Source organism: Python bivittatus, unplaced genomic scaffold, assembly GCF_059951505.1.
Source record: "Python bivittatus isolate LINGU-HERP-01145 unplaced genomic scaffold, Pbiv_v1 ctg000370_np1212, whole genome shotgun sequence".
Taxonomy (NCBI): Eukaryota; Metazoa; Chordata; class Lepidosauria; order Squamata; family Pythonidae; genus Python; species Python bivittatus.
Window position 1 is genome coordinate 674,900 of NW_028277062.1, and position 27,930 is coordinate 702,829.

At 50.3% G+C, this 27,930-nt stretch overlaps 1 protein-coding gene across 2 annotated transcripts; it reads right to left on the reverse strand.

Moving 5' to 3' along the window:
* Window positions 1-1,316: 1,316 nt before the first annotated feature.
* On the reverse strand, window positions 1,317-27,930 carry ACIN1 (apoptotic chromatin condensation inducer 1). 2 transcript variants are annotated; one of them, XM_007441500.4, is made up of 18 exons: window positions 27,580-27,927; window positions 23,673-23,738; window positions 23,140-23,251; window positions 17,948-18,036; window positions 16,299-17,516; window positions 14,282-14,518; window positions 14,042-14,142; window positions 11,237-11,378; window positions 6,191-6,236; window positions 5,241-5,383; window positions 5,005-5,160; window positions 4,361-4,523; window positions 4,122-4,267; window positions 3,926-4,033; window positions 3,465-3,572; window positions 2,701-3,019; window positions 2,236-2,336; window positions 1,317-1,969 (listed from the first exon to the last, which is right to left on the reverse strand). In XM_007441500.4, exons 1-18 carry the CDS (start codon window positions 27,715-27,717, stop codon window positions 1,676-1,678), a joined length of 3,687 nt encoding a protein of 1,228 aa, XP_007441562.2. In that variant the 5' UTR covers window positions 27,718-27,927; the 3' UTR covers window positions 1,317-1,675. The 2 variants fall into 2 exon arrangements, with proteins under 2 accessions (XP_007441562.2, XP_025030966.2); XM_025175198.2 differs by having other exon boundaries at window positions 4,122-4,523; window positions 27,580-27,930.

Below are 27,930 nucleotides of genomic sequence, written 5' to 3' on the forward strand. Positions count from 1 at the left end.
GATCTTGGGGGGGGTCAGTAGATGAAAGGGATGAGTCTGGGGGCAGAAATGTTGTTGGTTCTTGCTCACCCCCTTTTTTGGGGTCCAATTTGCCCCCTTGTCATGCGCGTCTGTGTGCGTGAACTGTCTCCTTCCTTTGACCAGGTTGTGGAATTAGCAACGGGAGACCGGCGCCACCTATCTGCCACGAAGGGAACCGCACACCTGATAAATGCTTGCAGGGTCTGGGTGGGGGGCGGCTTGCATTATGGACAGCAGCGTTCTGCAAATCATCGGCCAGTGTGGCCTTAGTTTTGGCTGGTGCTTGTTGAAATCCTAGCTGGAAACCTCCCTAGTTAATCTTGTATCAATCAGGCCTCTCCATCCAGCCCACTTCGCAGAGCAGAGCGGAAAAGGGAAAGGAAAAGAACCGTGAATGCCCCTGAAAGCTCCTCGGAAAGGAGGAAATAAAAGTGCAAAAAAAAAAAAAAAGTTATTTGTCAGATTCCACTTGGGGCAAAAAAAAAAAAAAAGTTTGCAAATCATTTACAAGAAGAGCACGTTATTTTTAGTTTACCTCTCATGTAACACGTTCACCTATTTTTGGATCTTATTGGAATATTAAAGATCGTGTTTATATAAGCTTCTAAACAATATTAAGACATCAGGCCTGTTGCCAGCTAAGGTTTTTCCCGAGTGCTACCTCCCACACTTTTAAGCCTATTTTTCCCTGCTACCCACTTTTATTACGGCTATAGCCTAGGAATCCTGAATTCAAAATTCCTTTTCTTTTCAAATATTTGCTTCTGCCTTTAGGCTCCTTTGCTTGTGAGCTCTTAAGCCTTTTCCTCCACCTTGCTTAATGTTGCTTTTGCCGAAAGGGAACAGCGTGACGGGCGAGCGTGTACATATGCTGAATTCTCCACTGTGTTCAGTTTTTGGTGACGGAGCTGAATCTCAGAATTCGTGAAAGAAAAATTAAGATGGGGCAGCTTCTTGACAGCTAAACAGACAACGAAGGAAGACTGCCCTATTCGGGGGGTTGACTCCCAGCCTGTTTTCCTGAAATCCAGCCTGAACAGCACAGGTCTCAACCGGAAAACTCCCGTGCCCCTTGCAACCACAACAATGGACCTTCTGCACTCAACTGGGTGGGTGGGCTGGGAACAAATTCCATCACAACTTGCTGGCAGTCTCCCCCGCTTTGTGCAAACACGGGGAGACCCTGCGCACCAGAGCCGAATTCAAGTGACTTTGTGAGGGGAGAGCAAGGTATTTTCCCTGCAACGGGTCTGGGCTCCCCTTTCTCCGTGCCCTAAAAGAAGCAGGACAGCAGGTTTAAAACTAACGCCATCTCTTTATTATGCTCTCTTTCCTGTATCATCAGAAGAATAAAAAAAACATTTTCCCAAAATAAAATACAAATCAACGGGAAGGACACTGGCTCCAGAAGAGAGAGTGGAAGGGCTGGGAATCAAACTATCCCCACACAGGGGAGGAAGAGCCCTGCTGCTTCTGCCACCCGCCACGCCCGACCCTTCTCTGCCCTCCCAGCGCTGGAAAAAGAAACTCAACCCCCTCGGCTGGCTTTCCCGCTGTTCCTCCTTCCTCACAAACTTGGAGCTCGATTTGGGAAAGGGCCGCCGCCGCCACCATCTCCCCCCCCAGAAGGTCAAAAGAAAGGTTGGGGAATAGCTCAGCGGCGCCCCCCTCTGTCCTGTACAGGCGTGCTACGACTCCGACTTCGGCTGTGGCGGCTTTTGGCCTCGCGCCGTTCCCGGTCTCGGCCGCTGCGCTCGCCTGCCCGGCTGGCCCCACTGCTGGTGGCGTTGGGGCGCTCGCGCTCCCGTTCTCGGCTGTGCTCCCGCCGCTTGTCCCGCTCAGCTTGGCGGCTGCGTTCTCGCTGGCGGGCCTCCTCGGCTTCCAGTTCCTTGCGCCGGCGCTCACGCTCTCGAGCCCTGGCCGCCCGCTCGGCCTGCTTCTGGACGCACTGGGCGAGAGGAAAACCAGGAGGGAAGAGCAGCTGTTAACAGGTGACTGGCCTGGGAAGGCTAGCCCAAGAAACGTTTCCCCAAATGCCTGGAAAGCTGAGGGTGAAGGAAAAACACATTCCACTTCTTTTCCCCAGACGTTTCTGAGTCCCGCAAAGATGCCCAGAGTTCCTCTTCCTCCTCCATGAAAAACCAGAGTTGAAGAAACCCAGAGCCCACCTCCCGGGCCATCAAGTCACGCCAGTTAGCACCCGTCCCTTCTCACCTGAATGTCCGTGAGGGGCAGCCAGTAAATGCAGGGGGCTGCCTTGGTTTTGCGGAAAAGATCGTCCAGAAGTTTAGCTGGGGGCTCCTCCTGGGCCTTTTCTGTTGGGGAGAGAAAGTGGGGGGTGGGGGGGAAGGTGAGACAGTCGGCCGGAGCTCTATGCTTTATCTGCTGGGTTTAAGGGAGAGCTTTTGCAAAACGGCTGGAGAAGGCCAGGCCTGCCTGTCCCCCCACCCCATTATCTTGGTCATCTGAAAAGGCGGGTCAGAGGTCTGGTTAAAATGGACTGGCTAAACCAACATGAGACCCCACCAATGTTATCCCCAGACTCATAGCAGAAAGTCAACCTCCTGATATAACCAGGCTTAAACTTAAAAGCTGAGCCTCCAACCAGCCCCTCCCAGACAGCCATGTTCTCTAGGGACAATGGGGGGCTGCCCAGACCTCCCTCCAGCTGCCCGTCACCTTTCTTCTCCGCTTTCTTCTCCTTCGATTTGGGCCTCTCCTTGCGGCGTCTCTCTCGGGACCGGGAGCGAGAGCGGGGCCCCTCGCGTACCTTGTCCCGGTCCCACTCCCGCTCCGCCAGGGTCCGCTCCCGGCGTTCCATCTCTCGCTCCCGTTCGGCCCACTGCTCCCGCACAGCTGCTTCCCGCTCCCGTGCCTCTGAGCGCCGGGGCAGCTCCCGTTCCCCCCGCGTGGCCGGGCCCGCCCCCGGGAACGTGGGCGCTTCATCTGCCTTGGCCTCTGCAGGACGGTCGGCCAGAAGGCCGCGATGGAAGTCCAGCTGAGGAAGAGAAAGGAAGCCCTCAGGTAGGCAGAGGGAGGTTCAGGCCACTTTGGGAGATACAATCGCAGGAGACCCGTCTTGTGGCATCGATCTTACTTTCTTCCCCCTCTGACAGAAGGACAGTCACATCCTGGAGACGCTGACAAATTGGTGCAGATGAATTTCTCCAGTCCTCCTTTGGCCATCATAGCTAACGGCCAGAGAGACGTGTCCTCTGCAAATCCACCACTTTCAGAACATGTATTTCGGTTTCATTTTCCTGCACTGGGCTCCTGTTTCTATTCAACCTGCTCTCAAGGACAGCATAAGCCCCACACTCCTTTCTCTAAGACAGACCTCTTCCCTCCCTGCTTATGCTTCCCGAGACGCAAGGGCAGAGAGCGCACAGGGCTGGACCCATCCCCACCCCTCCCACATCCTTCTTCCCCGCTGAGGTCCGTACCTCATCTTGCTCAGCAAAATCTGCTGACAAAAACTTGGGGTTTGACTGCGGCCACTTCACCCCATGGAGGGCGTTTCGAGTTGCTACGGCTTCTTCCACTGTTGAATACTGAAAGGAAATGTTGGGGGAAGAGAGAGATGTCTTTCCAGCTATTTCTCCACCCCCACCCCCCAAAAATTCCTGAAGTGTTTCCATACATACTCTTAAAGGAAAGACTGCTTAAACATTCTCTCAACAAGATTCTGCAGCACCTTTAGACTCAGGGGCAGTATTTTGCACCCAGTGGCCTAATGAACCAACCTGGACCATTTGGCATCCTCTGTACCTCAGCTTTATATTTAACCTTAAAAAGCACCCATTTGGCTCTTAACAGAGGTTGCCGAGCTTCTACGTGAAATGCAGCCACAAATTCTCTGGAAAGGAGGTGCTCCTTCTGAGGAGAAGACACCCAAGAGACTCACTGTGACGTAGCAGTGTGATTTGATCTTGTCAATCCAGAAAGCCTCCTCTACCAGGGTGCCCGTTCGGCCCAGCAGCTCCTTCAGCTGCCCCAGAGTGAAGGGCCTCACCTATCCACGTGGAAAAACACCCAGGGATTAAGAAAGGACCCTGATCCCAGACTCTTCCCAAATGGTTACGCAGCCCCGAAATACTCACCAGGTTGCAGATGTGAACGATGCAGCTGACCTTGCCACGTGGTGGGGAGGGGACCTGGGCTGTGCGCACGGGGTCGTCGATGGTGATGGAGACCCCAGAGCGTTGCTGGCTGATGGACCGCCGGGTGAGCGTATCGCTCAACGTGACTGTGGGGCGGGGCGAGGGAACACAGAAGCCCAAAGGTGACTCTGCCTGCAAGGCCAGTCTCTCCCCCACCTCTGCCAGTCGCCCTCCAGTACCTTTTTTCACTTCATGCTCTACGGGTGGAGGCAGCACCACCGTCTCTACAGCAACAACAGGAGGAACCTCCGGTTGCTCTTCCTCATGGACCTTCTCCTCTTCCTCCTCCTCCTCCTCCTCTTCCTCCCCTTGGCCATTCTCTTGGCCTTCAACTGGCACCACCTGCGAGAGGGAAGGGTCAGTGTGGGACAGAGATTTCTCAGGAGCAAAGGACCAGGGTCATCTTGACAAAAAGAGAGTTTTGCAAGGACTGGTCCTGCTCTAAACTGATGGTGGGGAAAAAAAAAAACCTGCCACAATAAAACGATTTGCGCAGGGCATGGTCGTGCTAAAATATGGCCTCCCCAAAGATAAGAACCTGACAGCTAGATGGCTCTGGGCCAGGCTGGGGTATTATTTTACTTTTTCCAAGCTTCTTAACCTGAGAATTGCCTGTTAGCATTTCCCTTCTTTTAAATGGTTTATTTTACGGTAGATTTGCTGTTCACCACCCTGGAATCTATTAGAGACAAGAGAGCACTGAAACGTTTTACCTTAACAAATAAGCCATAAAGCGCATGGCCTCGTAGCTCTCCAAGTCCCCCAGCCCTGCCCCCTCTTACAGAGAAGTCCGAGTCCCCTGGGATCAATCGGGACCGCTGACCTGTGTGACCGTGCGGCAGATCTTGAGAGCTTTCTCGTGGGCCGGCTCCTCCAGGTGGCGCTCGGCTTCATCCTCGGAGATGCGCGAGTCGTCCGCGTGGAGCTCCACCACGGCTTCTTGCCCTCCTGCTGGCGGCTTAATCTCAGGGATCAGACTCTGTGGGAGGAGGGAGAAAGGTGCATCAGGGCCTGCTCCCAGGGCTGCCCCAAGGTGACCCTCATCCCCACCTCCAGTACCTTGAGGGATTCTGTGGTGATGCTGATAGAAGGCTTCTTCTGGGTGGTGGCTGTACTAGCCCCCCAGCGCCGTTTACGGCCTCCTGGCTGGCTTCCTTCCGTGTCACTGTTCGTGGCTATGGTCCCCTTGGCCACGGAGGATGCTGCAACCGGAAGAGCCAACCCCAATCTGAGCACCTTTCCAGGGACGCAGTGGCAGCAGCGCATTGCGAATCAACAATTTACTCTTGAGGTGGCCCGTATGAGCAAGTCAGTTCACTGCTATCCTTTCCCCAACCCCCATCTTCTGCACTATCCGCCAACGCTGGGTTAAAAAAAAGAATCTAGCCAATTTTCCTTGTAAAATCACAACTGCCTTTATTACTACATGCATTAAATGGACCATGTTTCTGCTCCCCCAGTGCTACATATAGTAAACTTGCCGAAGGAGTTTTGTAGTGAAAAAGGATGATACAATTGAGAAATAAAAGTAATTTTACCAGGCCACCTGAATACCAAGTATTTTAAGCACACAAGGCCAAGCCACAGGTGCCTCCATTCCAGGAATGTGACTTTACCCTCCCTCCCCAAAGCTAAGGCACAAATGGGACACCCCCCGCCTCTCACAGGTTGAAGCAAAGCACGTTCCCTTCCCAGTTCACACAGCCCTGCAATGGTAGCTTTTGGATTAGAAACCTTAGATGAGCGGGCGCAAACATAGTGGGATGCACACACGGATCTTCAAAGCTACAATTCCCCATATTCCACTCAAGGGTGACCTTGCCTCCTCTGGGGGAGCAGGGGAATCATCCCACCTCCCTCCAAGCCGGACACAGAGGACATTTGTTGCTCCCACTCCTTAAAAATCCAGCGGGTGGGAATCCAGGGGGAAGTCCCCTCTTTCCAGACTCTCTCGAGTGGTCAGGGGAGTGTTGAACTCAATGGATGGAGAATCTGCTCCTTTTACTTACAGACAACAGAGATCTTCCTCTTGAAGGCCTTGGGTTGAACTGAACCCTGTGGAGAAAGGGAAGGAAGGAAGGAAGGGCAAGAGAGGGGAAAGTGGGAGAAAGACAGACAAAGAAAAAAGCCCCGTATAGAGGGGGCAGTCAAGTCAGTATCAGGGATTTGGAAAGTGGCTGTCACATCTGAGGGATGCTGAGGGGGGGGGGGCGGAGAAAAGAGGGCCTAAATAATGAAGGAGGGGCCCAGATGAGGTGGTGGGGATTGGCAAAGGGGTTCTCTGCTGCTTCAACAATGAAGTGGAGATGGTGGAATCCCGCCTCCCCACTTTGCAGTCAATGAAATCTGGTCTTCTCCCCAGGCCAGCTTCTTTGCACATGGCTCCTGCCGCTTTCTCTTCCATCCAGAGGTGTTCATAATTGGAGTTGAATAATCAGAAGTGGTCCCTTTCAGGAGGCCAAATAGAGAATGCCCTACAGCGTTTCCGTCCACATGAGCACAAGAAATACAAATGTTTCTGCAGGTAAAACTACTCCAGGGATACGAAATATATCGAGGACCAACAACACACTCTCATCTGTCTACATCTCTAAGGCTGACCCTGGAGGTCCAGCTGATATCTTCCAGGTCCCTCTGGGTCAGCAGACAGGTGGCACCAAATTAAGGAATAGCTGTCCACAGGAGTTCCACCCAGATCCCTTTTTAAGTCGGAAACAGATAGCTAGCTTTTCTTGATTTTAGCAAGATTTTAATAGGCAAGCTATTTGTTTCATACATTTGCTCTGGTAAGGGTTTTTTAAAAGGATTCCATGGTATTTTTACTGCTTTTCCTCACTGTTCTGCTTTTAATCGTTACACTTCACTATTTCATTATTTTTGTATTATGGAAGCAATACTGATTACTTTTAATGAAAAGTAAGGAAGCAGCAGTAATAGCAAAAGCTAGAGTAGATGAAGCACAAAGCCTTGGGTCTCAGCTGTGTCAGACTACAATTACCATTATCCCCAGTCAGCATACCCTCTCCTATGCTGACTGGGGGTGATGAGAATTGAAAGCCAACACAAATGTGGGGGAAACTTCCTTAAATCCAACAGCTAGCAATTCTAGAAGTCAAGAACATATATCCTGCTTTTTTATTGAAATAATTTTTTTGCCAGCCTTCAAGATAAAAAAAAAAAAACCTTTCAAATGCGGCTTATACATTTTAAACCAACCAACCAAACTATGACATCATTTACTAGATTATTTTAAAGCCATTAGTGTCATGCTGATGGACATGTAAGTCTACACAGACAAGCAGGCAAGAAATAACATACTTTTATGGACATATTTGCCAAGTCTAATAAGACACATTGTCAGTCCATCGCAAGACAGAAAATAAGAAGGAAGAACAGCACAGAACCAGCTATGAATTTTAGCCATTGTAACCCTCGGAGTAGTTCTACACCACATACACATTTGAAAATTGTGGTTTCTCCCCCCTTCAGCATTTTGGGTCAACTGTAAAGAGAGATTTCACCCAGCTACAACATTTATTTGAAAGCAGAACATTTCTCAAGCAACACTTATTACGTAGTTGACCGTTGACTCAGAAGAATCTGAGCCTTGATGGCTTGCACAACTGATTTTCCCACCCTTGAAGAACCATTCCTCTCCCAAGCCTGTATTCACACCAGTCAAGGTGATCTGTATCAAGCAGGCGTGGAAGCGATTTGGAAATATTCTTCATTTCTCAGGCCAAGCCGTCCCAGTTCTCCACAGCTCTGCTTTTCCAGAGGAAACTGGCCTTCCCTTTCTGGGGCCAGCTGAAGCATTTTGGAAAGGGGACACATCAGGCCAAACTCTGGCAATGTTCACATGAGCCAGTAAACAAATTTATCTTCCAAGAGGGCTTCCGTGGGCCTACCCCTCCCGTGATTGCACCAACATGGGGTCACAGTAGCCATCAAGGCACAGATTTCTGCATTTCCATAAAACACATTTCACTTGTTCCTGGCTCAGCTGACCTTCCCCTCTTCCTGCTCCCCTCTACATATGACAGCCCCTCTCTCCACTTTATGGCTGAACAGCAGGTCCCCCTGGGAAAGAGAAGGGGCAGGTGATTGGAAGGGAGGCACCATCCCAATGTCAACACAGTGGTCAGTCTGAGCAAGGATTCGGGGAGGGGGGTGTCAGACCAAACCAGGCCGACACATGCGCTAAGCTAATTCCCAAAGATTCCCCATCATTTAAGAAAAAAAGAAAGCTGAGGGGAACCCCTCCATGATCCACCCGCCCGCCCACAGAAGTTGCAACTGTCTTTTTCATTTAAAAGTTAAATTAAGAACACAAAACAAACAAGCAAAAAATAACAAATTAGGACAAGCGCTCCAGGTACCCTCTCACACCTGGGGCAGGGTCTTCTGTTCAGCCAATCACACCTCAGTGTGTGCGCTGTATCTAGGCAACGGCTGGTCCAATCGGAACGAGCCCTCCCTGGCCTGAAAGGTGCGTGCTTGGTTGGGCTGGGTGACAAGAGAGGTGTTGGTTGGTTGGTGGTAGGTAGGAACCTAGCACTTGATTGGTTGGTGGTCGGAGCCAAGCGTCCCGGAAGAGAGAGGGCGAGACAGAAGCGCCTCCCGCACTGGCAGGGCGGAGGGGGGCATCAGTTCTCAGCAGGCAGATTTGGACCACTGGAGAGCTAAGCACTGGTGTGTGGCACAGTCCCGGAAGTGGCAGGGACTCTGTTTAAGTGGGAAGTGTCAGCGAGCCTGGTGGAAAACGGAAGGCACAACGGGGCAGCCGTCCAAACGACAGGTGGAAACAGATTAACTGGCACTGACAGTCCTTCTCTGGAAGAGATGCCAACGAAGGCAGCATCACACAGAGAGTAATGGACGTCCTCAACGGGGAAGACCTCCTGGGTCTGTAGAACCCTATGTAAACCAAGTCCTCTTAGGTGACTCCCGAAAACTCCACAAAGGTGAAAGTCCTTCACGTGCTGGCAGACAAAGCAGGACTTGTTTGCAGAAGATAGCGCGATTTGTGAAACTGATTAACTCTGTGTATCAGAAGCATAAGAGGACAGAGGAGAAGCCCAACTCCCCAAAAACTCTGAAGTCCAGTCCCAGAATCAGCAGATAAACCTCTGGAGTTATCTGGTTCCTAGGATTTGAAGATCAGCAACTGGGACCCCTTGACTGATGGAAAAGTCACGTAGGCGCTGGAGTCTCTGAAACTTCTCAAACCACCTCCTTTCACAGGGAAGAACCAGACACTCGTAGCAGCGATGAGATCAGTGACAGATGGGAGAGTTCTGATTGCTCTTCTCAGGCAGAAGATCAGAATGCATCTTCAAAGTCTCACATTAACCGAACCCTTCCTTGAACGGTGGAAGGAGATGCAGTTTCAAACTCCCAGAGAAGTTACACAACAGGAGGTTGAACAGCTGACATGTTCTGATGTCGCTGGAACCTTGTTCTGAAGACCAGCAGAGTTTTGACCAGATAGCCCTCCAGCAGCAGCAGCACTCATGGATTGTGGAGATTAACTAGGAACCAGCAGACACAGGTTGGGGTACACAATGGAGCTTTCTGACCCACAGAATTAGGAAGACCCACAGAGCAGATGGGACTCCAAGAGGTACGTTTCTCTGTAGAGAGCTCCGTGGCTATGGAGGTAGAGGACTTTCCACAGAATGAAGGCAGAAACAGTTCCAGGAAGGTCTACTCTGGGTGGCCAAGAAGACAATCTCCGAACTCTCTCATCCACCTCCATGGACACCTGTGTGCAGCCTGCTCAAATATGTTCACGCTCTCTCTCTCCGGTTCTCTCTCTCTCTCACTCTCTCTTTCGCACTCCCAGTAGATTGGTGCCTCTTTAAAACGGGGATCAGAACAAACGAGTCCAGAGGAGAATGTCAACGGGGTTGTGCGGGGAAGCTATCTTTAGGGTGAGGGGGAAGCAAGGCCTGTCCCCACCCACCCCTCTTCTTAGCAGCATGGAAAGCCAGGATCTGAGGTGTGAGTGTAATTATGTATGTGCAGGTGCACAAGTGTATTCCCCAGACATCCCACCCCCATCCTATCATGAACCCCCTCTTTATACAGCACAGGGAAAGGGCCAATTCTCTATACTGGCTGACCAGTGGGAAGAGACAAATATCAGAAAAGCCAGAAGAATGTGGGCAAACCAAATCTTTCAATGAATCCAATTTAGTAAACAACAACAACACAAATTAACTTTGACATAATGAACTGAGAGCAGGAACCCTGGCTAGGGGGCTGGGCTGGGCTGGGGGTATTCACTACCCTGAGAACTCAACCAGCCAGGGTTATGCCTTGGCTTAAGGCAGGGCGATGTGAGAAGCACCAGGCTCAGAATTCTGTGGCCCAGAATCCAGGTTCTGCCTCCAAACAAGACAAAATCAAAATACAAAACACCCTGGAATTCTGGATCCCATGTCAATTAGACAGGCTTCCATCATTTCTCTTATTTCGCATAATTTAGCACTAGATTAGAAAATTAACACAGGCTTTACTAGCCAAGAAATGAAAGGCAAGGAGTGACCTTTTATCCCTGCCAGCCACTGGAGGCTTATTGAACTATCTCTCGGGCTGACAGGCCCAACGTATTTTCATGCACGGTAAACTTACAGCAGTTTATTATGTTAAAAAAAAAAAACTTTCCCCAAGCACACCCAGCACGCTGAAGTTGAAATTCTCGGGAAGCAGAATTGTACACTCTCAACAAAACATGGACCGTGGTGCACACACACTACCCTGCCTCAAGGTTTCCTTGTACTGGAGGGGATAACGGAAAAGAGGACGACTTGGATGGGACGTCACACCAGGAGGCAACTTCCCCTTGCCAAGATTTTGCTAGGGAGCTATGATTTCACCAGGCCTTCTGCCCACCAGGCCTTTCCTCCCTCACAGTAGTTGACTCCCCCCATCACCCCCCAAGGGTGCTGCTTTATGGCCTTTCGTCTCTCCCAAGAAAGCACCCCCCAGCTGCTTGTATGCCCCCTAGGGCCCCTTGCCTCTATACTGAGGAGAGCCCCCCAACACGCTACCTCTTTCTTTTCCTCATCTTCAGGACCCGCTTCGGGGCCAGGGGGGTCTGCCGAGGGCTGATCATCGGGGCCACCGGGTTCGAGGGCCTCGTTCTCCGGATGGGGCTCTGACAGCTCCATTGGCACCGTTTGCTTCTCCTCGCTGCGTGAAAAGAGGGAGAGGTGATCACTTGTGGCTGGGGGCTTCAAGGAACAAGGGACGCCTCCCTTCTACTTGAGACAAGGCCACGAAGAGCAGCTACCCCTACAAAAAGGAAGCCACAAGTCTGACCCCTTCTCTGCTGTCCCAGAAAACCTCTGCCCCGTAGCCCTACAGGAGCACCTTCTCCTAGCGGGTGTCCTTCCTCAATCTTCCAATCATTTCCCCTTCCCTCCCAGCTACGCACTTTCGCCGCTGCTTCCTCTCCTCCGGTGCAACCCTTCTAAAGGTCACTTCTCCCTCTCTGAACATCCTTGGAGTCTGCTTCACCAACAGCCAGCTCCAGAGTATCCCCAAGCATGTGAGAAGTGCCTTTCCTTCCCTTGCCAAACAATTCACTGTAAGCTGCCCCACATCCAGGATGGGGATGAGTCAGAAACAAGGGAGGGGGATGCTCCATACAAAACACCAAACGCTGCCTAAAGTCAGCCCGTTCCAAAAACTACCCACCTGAATCTACTTTCATGTCGCATATTATATACCCGGTCAATTACACCTTCTTCCCATCCCCGAGCCCTGCAGAACACCCCCACACCCCCGCTGCCTCCTGAAAAAGATGGCCCGGTCGCTGGGGCATCCGCTGCCTTGCCCTTAGAACCCACGGGCCCCGCTGTTGCTTAGGGGGCAGAATACCGACAACAAGGCACAGAGAAGGAGCAAGAGAAGCAGAGAGAGGGAAGGAGGAGCAGAACAGGCAAATGCACACATGTGCAGGATTCGAAGGGGAGCGAGGAGAAAAGGGCTCCGAGGAAAAAAATCTCTGCAGAAAAAAAGGCGGGCAGCGGAGGGGGAGGACGGTCGCTGAGCTGTGGGGAGAATCCAGCTGAGGAACCAGCTGGAAGGCAGCGGGATCAGAGTCCTGGGGAGGAGAAGCCAGCCAAGCAGGGGAAATGCAGTAAAATCGGGCCTCCTGGAAAGAAAGGGAGGGCGGCAGGGAGGGGGACCCTGTCAAAGGAAAGGGACAAGCTGGGGAGGGGGCTGGCTGGAGAACAGGAGGGCAGGGGAGAGAAAATGGACGGCAGAAGAGCCCGGAGGAGGAGGAGGAGGAGGAGGAAGGGAGAGAAAAGGAGCCGCGAGGCAGAGAAAGAGGGGGAGGGGCCGCAGGAAGGGAGTGAATGAATCGGGGAATGAATGGAGGCGCAGCGAAGCGGCGGGGGGAGCGGAGCGGAGCGGAGAGAATGGCGCAGGAGGAGAGGGAGGCGGAGGCGGCGGCGAAGCGGCAGCGAGCAAGGGCGGAAGGGCGGGGGGCGGCAGGCGGGATGCGGAGGCAGCCGCAGCCGCCGCGGCGCGCAGGCAGGCAGGCCGGCCGGCCGGGCCCCGGTCTCACCCTCCCTTGCTCTCGGAGAGCAGCATGGCCGGGTCGGGGCTTCCTGGACTCCGCCTCTAGTCCAGCAGGCGCCGCAGCGGCGCGGAGCTGGCGGGCGGGGGCGGTACGAGCGGTGGCGTTGGCGGCGGCACGAGCGGCGGCGCAGCACCGGAGCCGCGGACGGGCGGCGGAGCCATCTTGCCGGCGCCGCTGCCTTCCCAGCAGCCCCCGGGAGAGAGCGCGGGGGGATGGAGGAGGAGGGGGGCGCCGGGATGCAGCGCGCCGGGGGAGAGGCCGGGGCGGCGGAGGGGGCGGAGGGGCGGAGCCAGCCCGCGCCCCTTCAAAGCGGCGAGGGCGGCCGGGTGGGTCTCTAGGCGCCCCCGGGGGCCCCTCTCCCGGGCCGCATCTGGCACGTGGGCGCTGCAGGATCCGTCCCGTGCTTAAAGGCCAGCCCCCAGTCCAACCGGTCAAACGTCCCGGGCGCGCAGGAACCTACGCCACTGAAGGCACCGGGCGCTCCGAGACCTACAACCGGCCACCTCCCTTGAACTAGGCCGACGCCCACGCTCCCGGAGGGGGAGGCGGCCCTCGATCTGGGGAGCCAAGAGGGCTGCGGGCCATCGCACCCGGAAAGCCCCGTCGCCCAGCAGAAGCGGGACGGCCAGAGCAGGTCGGCTGCAGGGGCCTCGCGGCTGCTGAGACCAGCCGTGCGCTGGGCACAGAGGGCGCCGGTGCCCTCTGGGGCGCTTCAACCCAAAGGTGGCCTCCACCAGAAAACGGGGTCAGCTCTTCTCACCAATTCCAACCCAAACTTGGATTTGTGGGCTCTGATTTGGGACACTGGGGGTGGGTGGGGGCTATCCCCTTTGAATTTGGAAATAACTGTGATGGGACGAATAAAACAATCCCTTCCTCTATCATCCATCTTGGGACATGAGAAAGGATAGAGGGTCCCCACAGCATCCTCCTGGCCATCCACCTTAAAACGACCAAGGCTAGCTCAGCCCACCTGCAACACGTGGCTTTGTCCGGTCAGTTTCTAAGCAATATCTGGGCTCAAAGGTCTCTGAAAACCAGGCCTTTAGGACAGCTCTTTCCCAGAGCCACTCTGCTTGTGCTTTAAGAAGCTGCACTGCTTTATATGTCCTGGGCCAAAGCGAGCCCAGCATCATCCCCTGCACTGCAGGGTGCCTCCCCACCCCAGCTGATCTACGTTCCCAAGCCAGGCCCTCTGCCACTTGCAAGTGGGACATGGCACAGTGAGCCTCCACCACCCCGCTGCTCAGCCTCTGATACTCACTCTTTGCTGTGCTGTGGCTCAGTCAGGCGCTGTGGCTCAGAGGCAGGACCTCCACTGTCTAGGCCAGACACCTCCACTGGAAAGAGAGGCTTTGGGCTGCCCTGTGGGGAAAGGGCTAATTTAGCAGGAAGGGGCCACAGGGCTGGGTCTCCTGACTGCCACCCCTCCAAATTTTAAGCCTAAAGGGAAGCTGGCACCCCCACAGAGGAGCCCCCTTGAACACCCCCCTCCGTTCCGTACTCGCTCCGGAAACGTGCTCGCAGTCTCCATGCTGTGCGCTGGTGGTTGCTGCTGTGGGGTGTGGCTGTGATGTCTCTGAGGATCCGGAGGGGGGGAGGGGGTGGCTCTCCCCTCTTCCCTGGGGCTTGATGGCATCTCTTGCTGGGCCTTGGGGCTGTGGGGTGGGAACCACTCCCCTGGTGGGGAGGACTCTTTGGTGTGGGGGAAACTGTCCCTCGAAGCTTCACGGCTGGGGGACTGGAAAAAGAAAGAAGAAGCTTTGCGACTTTTCGGTTCTTTGGCTGTTCTCAAAAAAGTCTGGGTGGGTTACGTTGGAATCAAGAAGCCAGGCTTAATTCACTATATGGATTTGCCACTGAATCAGCTGAAAATCTATATAAACGCACATTTGGGAAAGAATAATTGTTCTCAAGGAGGAAAATAGATAGCATATATTTTTAAATGTTTCACCAGTTTTACAGAAAGCATAGTTCCCCTTGTCTTTCCAACATTCCTTCACACAGAAAGGAAGAGAACTCTTACAAGGCCTCTGCAGTTTGTAAACTTCTCAAAAATCAAACGATGCCAACCAATTAATTGAGGGTGCCTTTTTTAAGCTGCTGGAAATTTGAGCATCAGTGACTTGAAACAAGTTTCTGGAGTCCTTTTACAAAGCTCACTGGCTTTGAGGACACTCGTGGAAGGAGGATTGACTAGCATCTAAGGAACAGCATCCCTCAAATTTACATTAAAAAAGTCAACACGCTGAAACAGATTTCTTTAAAGCATCCCAAAGTGCTTTAAAGCAAGCTCATGCCTCGTTTTCCTTTTATGCAAGCCTTGAAATGCATCCTTTTCAGACACAAAGCTTTGCTTCATGTACCAGTACTTGAAAATGTTGGGTAGAAGCTAGCAGGGAGGCATTTCAAGTCCACTGATTTCCTTACACCAAGCTTTCCCATTAATCCCCAAGAATCAACTTGTCCTAAGCTGAAAATATCTATTTGCTTTCAAAAAACACTTAGTGCAGCCTTGTTTCAGAGGCAACAGCCAACTAGGCTCAGGCAACTCTGATTTTAAGCAAGTGCCAGATGTTGAATTCAAACAGCACACTGCTAGCTAAGAGCTGCTCTGATCTGCCTGGATAAGGAGCTGCTACAAGCGATGTGCCAAAAAAATGCTGCATTGGTCAAGGAGCAGTTCTTGAAGTTCCCTCACATCTTCTTGATCTTGAAGCCAAAGGTGAGAATGGGATAAACGATACTCAGGAATTGGCACTCTGCCTACCTGGAGAAGCTGGTGAGACAGCTGCCCTAGCAGGGCACAGCATAAAGCCCTAAAGCAAGGTTTAATTATTGTACAGGTAGTCCTCACTTAACGACCACAATTGGGAATGGCAACTCCATCGCTAAGTGACATGGTCATTAAGACATTACGTGACCATGCCAGACTTACACCAGTTCTGCTATGGTTGTTAAGCGAATCACCTGCACTCATTAAGTGATACATCATGTGACCACAAGTTGTGATTTTACTGCTGGCTTCTCCATTGACTTTGCTTGTTGGAAGCCAGCTGTGAAGCGTGCAAATGGTGATCAAGTGACTGCCAGACGCTGGTCATAAACATGTGCTGGTTCCAAAACCCTGAATGGCAATCATGTGACTGTGGGGACGCTGCAATGGTTATAACTTCAAGGACCTGCCATAATGTTACTTTTTCAGCACCGTTGCAACTTTGAACAGTCGCTAAACAGGGCAGTCGTTAACTGAGGACTACCTGTACATAATCAAACAATTGACTAAGTCATAAGGTGGATTGAAGTATCTCCCGTATTTATCTCCAACTTCCCAATACTTTTAAAGAAGACACCATCTCCACCCCGGAGACCCTGCGTTGGAAATAATCTCAGCATGACATTCCCACAGGGCTAAAGAAAGAATAAGTAACAAGGCTGAACTCCATATAAAATTTCCTCTGACTCATTTAGAGAGATGCGACCTGACACTGAAAGCGCAGGGAATTCAGAATCCTACTCACCTTGCTGCTGCTGCTGCCGCCACTGCTGGAGCGAGATCTGGAGCGGGACCTGGAACACGAACTGCTGCGCCGCTCAGAGCCAGAGCGCGACTGGGATCCCAGAACCCGGCGCTTCCGAGCAGGTGATTCAGACGAACCAGAGCGGGGCCTCCTTGTGTGGGATCGGGGTGGTGAGCTGCCCGGGGAGCGAGAGCGGGAACGGGAGGAGCTGGATTCCGAGGAGGAAGAGGAGCGCGAGCTGCTTGGCCGTACCCGCTGATGTGGCGGGAGCGCCAAGGGGGATGGCGAGGCTCCTAGGCTGGCCCCAGCCAGTGCTTCCTGAGAGGGGGGAGACGGCTGAGAGAGCTGAGGGGGGGCTTCATCTTCAGCAGGAGCAAGTCCTGCAGGGGCTTCCTTGGTCAGGAGCGGGGGAGGTGGCTCATCTCCCCGGGGGTCCTGTTGGGCTTGTTGTGCTTCAATCAGCTGTGGGGGAGAAGGAGACGCCTGCACCAGCGCTGCGGCTGCAGCAGTCGCCTCTTCCTCGAGGCTGCGCAGCGCCTCGGCTGCCTCCTCTTGGCTTTCCTCACTCGGGGGCTCATCCACCGCCTGCAACAGAGTAGCCGGGGTGTCACCCTGGTCCACCACCACCTCCTCGGGGGCCTTGGAGAGGTCAGTCAGCCTCTGCTCCTTCTGAAGGCCCAGGTCTTCTTCGGTCTCCACTTTTAAGGCTTCGGGTAACTGGGCTACAGCCTCTGTGGTGGTTGCCTGCAGTGGCTCCTTTTCCTGGGCTTCCAAGGCTTCCCCTGGTGTCAGAGCTGCCTGCTGCTTTTCCAGAGGTGCTGGTCCCGTGGGCAGGGCCTCCCCCTCTCCTGGCCTCTGCAAGTGCGAGAGGAGCGGCATGGCAGCTTCACAGCCCGGGGTGTCTGGAGTCTGGGATCGACCCTCCTTTTGCTGGGCCTGTAGGACGATGGGCAGGGAAGCTTGGCACATGCCCGTCTCTTGGGGAGCTGGCATGCCAGGCTCCTCTGGCCTCATGGGTGTCTGGCCAAGCAGCAAAGGGGGAGCATCCTCCTCCTCCTCCTCCTCCTCTTCCTCCTCCTCCTCTTCTTCCTCCTCCTCCTCCTCTTCCTCCTCCTCTTTTACAGGGACCCGCTGGGCAGCCCTCCGACTTCGAAGAGAAGTCTCCCGCTCTTCGCTAGCCAGGGCATGGCCACCTCCCGCAGTCTTCACAGCTCTGGCCTAAAGGAGAAGAGGGAATTACAGGATGCATTTAGGGGACCATCTGTGACGCTTCTCAAGTCCCCTTTTAGCAGCCACTGAGCCCCCCCAGCCTAAACCACCAGCATTCAGCAGCAACCCCCCAAGGAACAGCAGCACCAATTTTCACCTATTTTCAATGGGGCATTAAGGAAAAGTACGTGCATTAAGCCCCCTTCTTGACTGTAAAAAGAACGAAGTAACCAATGAAGGGTGAAAAAAATCAGGATCACTCAACTGTTCCCTGAACGAACCCAGAAATACTCATTCAAAAGCAGAGGCCCCTTGCCGTGGAGATTCCCTGCTCCTGCTGAGCGTCTCCCCATCACCCCTTCCCCCTCCTCTTTGGATGGCCCGCACGTGGCTCCCTGCCTTGCCGAACCTCCTGTCCCTCCTCTGCGGCTGCCACTTACCTGCCTCACCCGAGAGGAATGTTGCTCTGGTCTTCTGGGTTCTTCTTCGTCTGACTCTCCCCTCTCTCGGGAGATGACGCAGCTTTTGCCTAGCAAAGGAAGAGGACACCCGTTAGCTGGTTTCAAAGTGAGATTCAGGAGGGCCCTGGGAGATGCGCGAGGTTCTCCTATCCAGGTTGGATGCACCGCATCTTGCAAAGCAAGCAGGCTGGGGAAGACTGGTTTGGCAGCCAAGCAGAAGAGGGCTCAGCGCCCCCTCCCCACTGCCTTCCTTTTTTAACAAATCCACAGGCCTCCCATTCCCTGTGGCTTATACACGTTGTAACGATAAAAGAAAACCGCCTGCATAAAAGCTCTGAAGGCTTGAGTCAAAGGACTGTTGGAAGCCTCTTCCTGAACAGTAACAGGCAGCAGGTCAGCCTCAAGTCCAAACTGTTCCAAAATACAGTCCTCAAGCAGAGAACATCCAGGATTCCCCTCTAGTGGAAAAGTCAGCCAGCCACTGAGAACTGGGTGCAATTCAGATTACAAATGTGGCAGGAAAGCTGAGGGATTGCCCCTCTTTTGCGCTTTTCTCCCTGCCTCTCTTGCTCCCTTCTGCATGAAGGGAAACAGGAAAGCAAAGGCCGAGCTGATCTCTGGTCCTGCTAGAATATCAACAAAGGAGAGCACTGCCCTATCAATACAGGTAGTCCTCACTTAACAACCATTTAACAAGGGTTCAGAGTTACAACAGCCTTGGAAAAAGTGCCTTACGACCTGTACTCACACTTACGACCGATGCAAACCATCATACCACCCCCCCGCAGTCACATGATTGCAATTTGCGACCTTTTTTATTATGGTCATTAAGCAAATCGCCACAGCTGTTAAGTGAATTTCAGCAAAAAACGTCCATTGGGGAAGCTGGACTGTTGTAAAAATGGTTGCAAAATCAGATCCAGTCACATGGTTATTTGCTTAATGACCACCCTGCTCAACATTAATTTTCTGATCCCTATTGTGGTCGTTAAGCGAGGACTACCTGCAGTATTGGCCTTCTCCTCAGTGTGTATCCGTGTATGTGCACCCTACCCTGTTGCTCATGACATAGGTTTGTTTCTGATCTATCTAAATCTAGCTACCCCACCTCAAATTACAGAAAAGAAATGCACTCAAACTGTCAGCCAGGTTTGATAAAGGTCTGTATCTCCCATCACCTTGGAAGAACATCCCAGCATGGGGAAGGCTACCTGGACCTTCCAACTGGTCCAAGATGGAGCAGGCTTCCCACCTCCCCTCTGCCAGACAGAACATCAGCTCCCAGATCTGCCAGCTGTCGTTCTGAGATAGCAAGGCTGAATAAAAGTGCACTATAGTTACAAGCAACAGTCAGCACAATGAAAGGCACCGGCTTGTTGTCGATTATTCTAATTTATTGGAACTGTCTTGAGGAGCATTTGATCAAAATTCTCTTACAAAATAAATAAACATTCAAATAATATGAGGCTGAGGATCTACAGCATTCACAGAAGTGTCTGTTGGCCACTCACAGGGTGACATTTCCTGGCCTGTTGCTAGTCAGCCAAGAATGCGGTAGGAAAGGAAGGCTTCTGCAGAAACATCTCTGCAAACGTGCAAATGGCTCGGGAACAGAACTGGGACAAGGACTTCTTCAGAACCTAAATTTACATTACGATTTGGAGGTCAGCAAAAACAGGCTGAATTGGGGCACCTGTTCTCTTATAGGGCAATATCACATCATATATCATATATCACATCATATCTCTGTCATAGGGCACTAGGTGGCGGGAGGGAAACTGAGCTCCAACACAGGAGACTCTAATCCACATTCTGGTGTAAGTGACAGAATCCAGGCAGGACCAGACTATCCCTTGTACCACTTTACATCTGCGCAGCTGTGGTATAAAAAGGGAGGCTGAACTTGCATAGTGCGCATTTTTTAAATATATATACATAAATGAGAGAGTGCGACAGCACATGCACCTGTACCTTATTTGCAGAATTACAATATACCCAACACAATAACTAGCATCTATTTCATCCAGCCTATAATAACACGGCCTCAATAATTATATCAAAATTAATTATATCTAGCTGAAAACCAGCCATCTATTTTCTTTTGGCCAATGTAATTTTCGCAGAGACATGCCAGAGCCACAATGCTTTTTTTTGTTATTTCAAAGCTACAGAAATCTGATTAAGTAAGGTTATGTTTGACCAGATTTTGTATATAGTTAGCGTGCAGCAGAAATGATCTGTTAAATCAAAGGTAGACAACCTAATGCTCAGTATTATTCATCAAGTCCTTTTTTCAGGGCTGCACTATGACTGCAGGAGGAAGCCACCAGAACCTGGGGAAAATGTGCCTGCTTTAAAGAACTGCAGCCCAAAGCAACTTTCTTCCTTTGTTCCTGATGTTTTGCATGGCCCTACCCGTTGTTCTGACTACAACTCCCATAACTTCTGGCCACTAGCCAGTGTGATTCTTAAAGGGTATGTGGTTCTTAAAGGATATGTATTTCTGGAGGTCAGCAGGTCGCTTACCTCTGTTTTAAATTATCTCCATTTGGGATAGTTCAGAACTGGTTAGATAGTTAGAACTCAGCAACCTTTGGAGAGCTGCAGAGCACCGATCCCTACATGAATTTTGTTAAGTTCAGTGTTGGATGCCCTGTTTCATGGCCCACCCCTGGCAAATACTAAAGCCATGGCCTTCTCACTGATGGCCCCACTCTGGAATGACCACCCCCAGGGATCATGATAACGCCTCATCACTGTTTTTTTCCAAAGCAAAATCAAACTCAGAAGAGACTTCTGCTTCAAGCTGTATCTGAACTATACTGTTGCTGTAAGAGAGGGGAAAAAAATCTGTTGCTGCTCTTTTGTGATTTATGACCTAAAAGTTGCAATCACAGGTAGTCCTCAGTTAATGACTGCAATTAGGACCGGTAGTGCCTTTGCTAAGCAACGCGGTCGTAAAGTGAAAAATCACGTGACTGCACCAACCTACGACGGCAGTTCCAGCTGCAGTTTGTTAAGCAAATCCTGTGCAGTCAGTAAGTGCCACATCATGTGACCGCGATTTGCAATTTCCTGCTGGCCTCCCCATTGACTTCGCTTGTTGGAAGCCGGCAGTGAAGGTCGCAAATGGTGATCAAGGACGCCCCAACTGTTGTAATTGCCCACTGGTTAACAAGCACCCAAATTGCAATCACATGACCGTGGGGACACTGTGACAGCTGCAACTTTGAGGACCCGTTTTAAGTCTCATTCAGCACCATCGTAATTTCGAGTGATCACTGAACAAGTGGTCGCTAAGTGAGGACTACCTGTATTGTATTTTTATTTGTTGGCTGGAGAATTCTGGGAGTTGAAGTCCACACATCTTAAAGTTCCCAAGGTTGAAAAACACTATTTAAGAGTCTAGTAAGCCACTTTATGAGAGCAGCGCATGCTAAATGTATGTAAAAAACAGGAGGGAGCAGTAGGATCCCTTCTTTAAAGAATCCCCAACATCTATCAAAAGTACCTGGAAGAGAGGAATTTCAGCATATCAGCTTCAAGCTAACCCAATTACACTCCTGTTTTGGGCTCTTATGCCCAAAGGTGCTTCTATTCAGGTATTATTGAACAAAAGTAGAATCTATCAGAATGGCCGTACAGTCCATCTTCCCTTAAGCTCTCAGAGCAGAGAAATGCAGATGTTGCATGGGGGCAGGACATAATGTAACATCTGTATCTCTACTCTGAGAGCTTAAGGGAAGGTGGACTGTACAGTATACCCCATTCTGATAGTGCTTCTGTATACAGCAATTCTGAGATTAGGATTGTTCTGCCTGGCTTCAATCCTGTGCTCACTTCACTGAACTGAGCAATATTTATTTCTCAGCACACAAAGGGAGCACACAAAGGTATCAACTCCTCATACTCTTACCCCTAACTCACCAATTTCAATGTGATATATTTGTTAGCGAATCCTGTGTTTCTCAATTGTTCCTCTCAGTATTTCTTGCTATTCTCTTCTTGTTGCACGTTTTTCATTAGTGCCTAGCCTACTTGCCAAGTTCTTTTAATTTTTCCCAAGCTGCACATTTTGTTTTTTTATAGAGAGTTTAGAGTTAGCCTTTCAGCACAAACAACTTTATTAACAGCTTGGATTAAAAAAAAAAAATTTTTAAGGTGAAACAATAAAAACAGCAAAAAACTGCTTAGGACAAGAATAGCACAGCCAGGAGAAGTAGCAGCAACATCCTCCTTTCCACCATTTTTGCCAATTTCCTTCATCTCCTTCTCAATATGTTTTTTCAACACATCAATAGCGTGTGCTTCTTTGGAGATGCATTTCTCAGGCTGGTCTCTTCCAGATTTGCTGGACCATAATTACCATCACCCAAAGCCTCAGTCTTTTATTTTCCCAGTTTAATTGACGGAGTGCCTTTGCTTTCTAGAATAAACCCTTGGGAGTCTTGCCAATATTTTCCCTTTTCTTTGTGAAATGACCATAAACTCTCAGATAAATCAAGGATGATTAAAATCAGCTACTTTAATGATAACACAGGATTTAAAACATAGTGAGAACAGTATACTCTCAAACGGAGAACTAGCATGTAGCAGTGAAGGTGTTGGAGTAGCTCTGGGGAGATGCAGGGTCTAATCCTCCCTTAGCTGCAGAAGCCTCCTGGGTGGCTTTGGGCCAGTCCCCTCTCTTAGCCCAATGAAGGAAGGAAGGAAGGAAGGAAGGAAGGAAGGAAGGAAGGAAGGAAGGAAGGAAGGAAGGAAGGAAGGAAGGAAGGAAGGAAGGAAGGAAGGAAGGAAGGAAGGAAGGAAGGAAGGAAGGAAGGAAGGAAGGAAGGAAGGAAGGAAGGAAGGAAGGAAGGAAGGAAGGAAGGAAGGAAGGAAGGAAGGAAGGAAGGAAGGAAGGAAGGAAGGAAGGAAGGAAGGAAGGAAGGAAGGAAGGAAGGAAGGAAGGAAATGGGAGGAATATAATGTCAGTTTAGTTCCAGTGCAATTTTTTTTTTGTGGAAAAAAGGCACGCTGGGCTATAGAACAGATTTCTCCTTGATCAGACAGAGCTTCGAAGGAAACCTTGTTTTACAGTAGCACGAAGATGTGTTTGGTTCAAAACAAGCTGGTTCCCCCCATCTTATGGGTAAGGAGAGGAGGGAGGGAATAGGACAAACTGCACTTACTTTCTAGGTCAGCAGCCTCCCGAGCTTCCCGTTCTAGACGCTGTCTCAGCAGCTCCTGTTGCTTTTCCAGGTACTGCTTGATGAAGCTGTTCTGGCTCATCTCCTCCCCGATCTGATGGGACATGAAAGTGAAAGCAGGCATCAGAAGAGTAAAACACGCTGCCTTTAATCCAGTGTTGTCCAAACTTGGCCACTTTAAGATGAGTGGCTGGGGAATTCTGGGAGTTGAAGTCCACTCATCTTAAAGTGGCCAAGTTTGGACAACACTGCTTTAATCCAACCTTTAGGAAGCAGTTCAAGATCTAGATCCAGCACACTGCTCGGGCAAGGGAGCCAGAGAAGCAGGGAAACAGAGGTGATCTGAGATCAAATCCCATTCCAGGACAAGAAGGAAAATGAAGTAAATACCATTAACACATTACTTTCAAAGTCTACTGAGGAAGAAGAGAGAGGGAGAGAAATGGAAGTGTGTACTCCAAGAACTGCTTCAGTGCGGTTCAACCTCACATCAATGGTGGGCTGGCAGGCCTTACCTGGGAATTCGGTTGGAAGGTGGTGTGTGGGGTCGAATGCTTCTGGAGGTTTTCAAGCATCAGGGCCTATAATGAAATAAGAGATGAGATTAGAGACTATCTTGCTGCCCTGAACATGGACAAGGTCCAAGTTCGGAACTCACTGACCAATTTCTTCGGGGAGCCTACCCTGAAGCCTGTCAAGCAATACCTCCCATCTGTTGATCCATTAGGAGAATAAGTGGAGTTGTATTAGCTTCCCAACACAGGCTAACCTTAGCTATGCAATTCTCGGTCCTCAAGGCAGAACCATCATAAAACACCTATCTCCATTTATCTCCATCCAATCCACCGTGGCCTGCTCACTCAGTCTGCCCCATTGATAAAAACCCAGATCACTCTACACCAGGTTTTCTGACTTGTTCAAGAACCGTTCTTCTTTCATATTTTTTGATATGACCTTGACCAGGTCTACCAAATTATTCTGCCAACCAGGAACAGACAATCAAAAGTCTCTGCTTTATCTATTTCTACTAACATTTAACCATACAATCCTATACTTTCAATGTCACCAAACAAAATACAAAGATATAAACTTGATCAGGACTGATTCTGCTTGGGAGAAACTGGCTACCTCATCCATCTTTCACACAACCAACCTTTATCTAAACACTTCACTTGTGGTGCTCAATGGCAAAACACTGAAACATGCCAATATGGCACTAAAGAAACATGCCCGCTGGCCAAGCCTTCCTGTGCCATGCAAGACTCTGATCAACGCAGCATAAAATAAGCTTTTGTAGGAGCTGTTAGCGAAAGATCTTGGAAAATTGTATCCTGCATAACTGCAGCAACCTTGTCAGGTAAATTATAATAGTGGCCTCTTAAAGGAGGGATATTGAAACCAAGACATTGCAACTAATATCAGGTTTTTATGAATCCTTTGGTCCGCTCCAAGCATCTTTAAAACCAGTCATCTGCAACTGAATAGTCTAAAGGTAATTCAACTGGATTAAATACCACACTACAACTAAAGATTCTCTCCTGGGACAGATTATGCCCAAACAAACAAACCAAGGCAGAAAACCACAAACAGTCAAAAAATAACCTGCCACCCAATTGACAGCCCCCTTGTATTCCCAGTCAACGACATTCACAGGAATAAAATACGGAGATCAGTTACCTACCTAGAGCCAAGACAGCGTATTATTTGAAACAGCTAAGAAAGGTGCATATAAAATCTACCCTTGAATGTGGTAAAAGGTTGGACTGGTTAAAGTGGTTGCATGTACTGTGTGACTACTGAACATTTCAGTCATGGTCCAATGTTCCGGGAAGCTCAGCTTGCTTTGTAAGCTTGGGGATGTTATTATTTGTTAGTTAAGCCTACTCGCAGCGTAACTGAGCTGGAGGCAAACACAACAGCGTTATAGCAGCGCTTCTCTGCTACTACAATGACAAGCACGCATAAGCAGAGGCACATGGAATGGGTACAGTACAGCACAAGACACATGCCAATCCCAGATAAACCACCTTGCAACATATGTGGTTTCAACCAGGTAGAGCAGTGTTTCTCAACCTTGGAAACTTTAAGATGTCTGGACTTCAACTCCCAGAATTCCCCAGCCAGCCCTGCTGGCTGGGGAATTCTGGGAGTTGAAGTCCAGACTTCTTAAAATTCCCAAAGTTGAGAAACACTGGGGTAGAGTGTTAGAATAGAACCAGAGAGCCCCACTTCTCTCAGCCTTGAAGTTCAATAAATAATCCTAAACCAGACGTACGCCCTTAGTCTAACCCAACTCATTTTTGAGCATTTTTGTGAGGATAAAACATCAGAGCAGCATGTAGCAAAGCTGCATAAAAATGCAATAAAATCTTCTTTGTGACATTTTTGAAAGGTTGATGATTTCTGAACATTGTTATCACCTTCAAAATATTTGACGTTCTTGACTGAATGAAAGATTAGCAGCACAGAAAAGGAAGAATGCAACAGAATGGTTGAGAATCCAAGTTCCCCACCTGTACACCTGAAACTGGGTTTACAGGATCAGCTGTAAATATATCTATCCTTCCACTTAAAAACTATATTTATCAGTATAACTATATATATAAAATCTGTACATGGCTTGAATCTCTAAGAGATGTGGGGCTGATTGTTGTCTCCCATATACCCCCTTTTTCTAGAGCTACCAAGTATTTTCAAGACTAACACCTGACGAACCATAGTTCAAATTAAGGCCTAGGTTTTCTCCAATCTTAAACAAAGTGAGAGCTCTGCAAAGAACTATGAGGTTGAGTTCCACCTTCCTAGTTACACATGGAATCCTCCATGGGACATGCCAATAAACATATATTTATTTATTATATTTCTCTTCTTTCTCCAGGGAGCTCAAGAGTAAAGCATACAGCCCTTCCTCTATCATTTTACTTCCCAACACTTTTTGTGAGGCAGGAAATGCTGAGGAAAAAAGTATTTGGCCTGTGGCTGAGTAATGACCGGAATCAGAGTTACCAGCCTCAGTACAGACTCTAGCCACTGTACTATGCTGCCTTATAGTCCAAATCAGCATGCTCCCCAAAGAGTACAATATATTAAAACAGAGTGTAATTCCCCTAGAACAGAGCGCTAGTAATTTCTAACACTCTAGGTGCAGAATTGCATTATAAGCAGCCAACAATGCACAACCTCTAGAGAAACAAGAGATCAAATATTTAAGTTCTGAGTTCAAATTCCACCTTAGTACAACAAAGTGTCCTTTGGAGAGAAACTGTCTACAGAGTTCAGCTTTTCCACTATTTCTGGAAAACCACACTGACAGGGATGCTACAACTGATGGTTGTAATTACGTAGCTCAGTTTGATTATCATCATATTTAGCACTGATAATCAAAAGGCAAGCTGTAAGTTGTTGAGGAAGGAGATGATAATATCACACAATGCAGAGGATCAGTGCCAAAACACCTGGTGATAAAATATGAACACAACAACTTCTTGGGACACAACTCCCCATCTCCCTTCTAACTGCTGACTCCACCCCGTTGAAAACAAGCAAGGAAAACCCTTAAAAAGCAAGTGGCTGGACCACACCAACTGGAGACCGCCGTGTCTTCCACTTCTGGACCTTTCTGACACCCACTTAATTGCATTACGCGTGCTGCAATGTGGATTTTGCACAGCCAGAGCATCTCTTCTCAGTGCGCACGGTTTTAAAGCTAAATTACTCGAGGCAGATCTTTTCTAAAGCTGAATACATCCATTCCCCTCAAGGGAGGCCATCGTAAAACACTACAGTATGCATGTAGAAACTTTTAATCAAAATTAAAACGCCTACAACTGGAAGAGCAGAGCCCTGACACAGCTGCCCAGCTTGTCTCAAGCTCATCTAATTGCCAGGAACATCTGCTAGGAAACTTAGGGGGGAGCCCTTAGAAGGAGATTAATGGAGCGCCCCCCCAAAAGTGAATCTGAGATGAAAGGCAAGTTCCAAAAATGGAAGGGAGGGAGGTGAACAGGCCACCACGGGGTGTCCCAATACCTCTCCATAATTGGTAGGACCAGGAGGTCCCCATTCCCCCTGGTTCAGCAACAGGCTGTTAAGTTTCACAATGTTTATCCCAACTAACTTAAAAAGGGATTCCCCCTCTCCCTACGCCCACGGGGTAACCCCAAAGTGATGTCAAACCTTCTCCCGCCAATAACGCAAACACGGTTCTCCCCACCCCACCTCTTCCTGTACCCGGCGGAGACCCCGTCCTCCCCCTCCTCTTGGTGGCAGCAGTGGGATATTGCCCCGCGCATGCGTGGCACCAGTTGCACCCCAGGGCCAGGGGCCCGCGTTGCTTAGAAGCAAAAACTGCCCGTCTTGCTTTACGCATGCGCGAGGCGGCCCGGGCCCCCGGGCCCCTTTCCGCCGGGCCCTTTCTCTCACCCCACGGAGGCGCTTAATCAACGCGCTCTTCTGCCCGCTCTTAGCCAGGCCACGCTGCTCCAAAGCCGCCTTCAGGTCGGCGACCCTCAGCGCCTGAAGCGGCCTCCCGTCCAGAGTAACCTCCTCCCCGTCCGCCATCTTGTGTGGCGCTGCTGCCTGCCCTCCCCGGAGCTTCGGGGGCGTTCGGGAACTTCCGGAGACGGCCTCGGCGCTCTGATGTGACCTCCGACACCGCGTTCGAACTCGCTCGTTAATGTCCGCCCGCCTTTCGTTAAGAGTCGTTGATTTTCGGAGACTTCCGTTCGGCGTTCAGAACCCCTGTGGGAAGGGGAGGAGGGAGCGTCGAAGCTG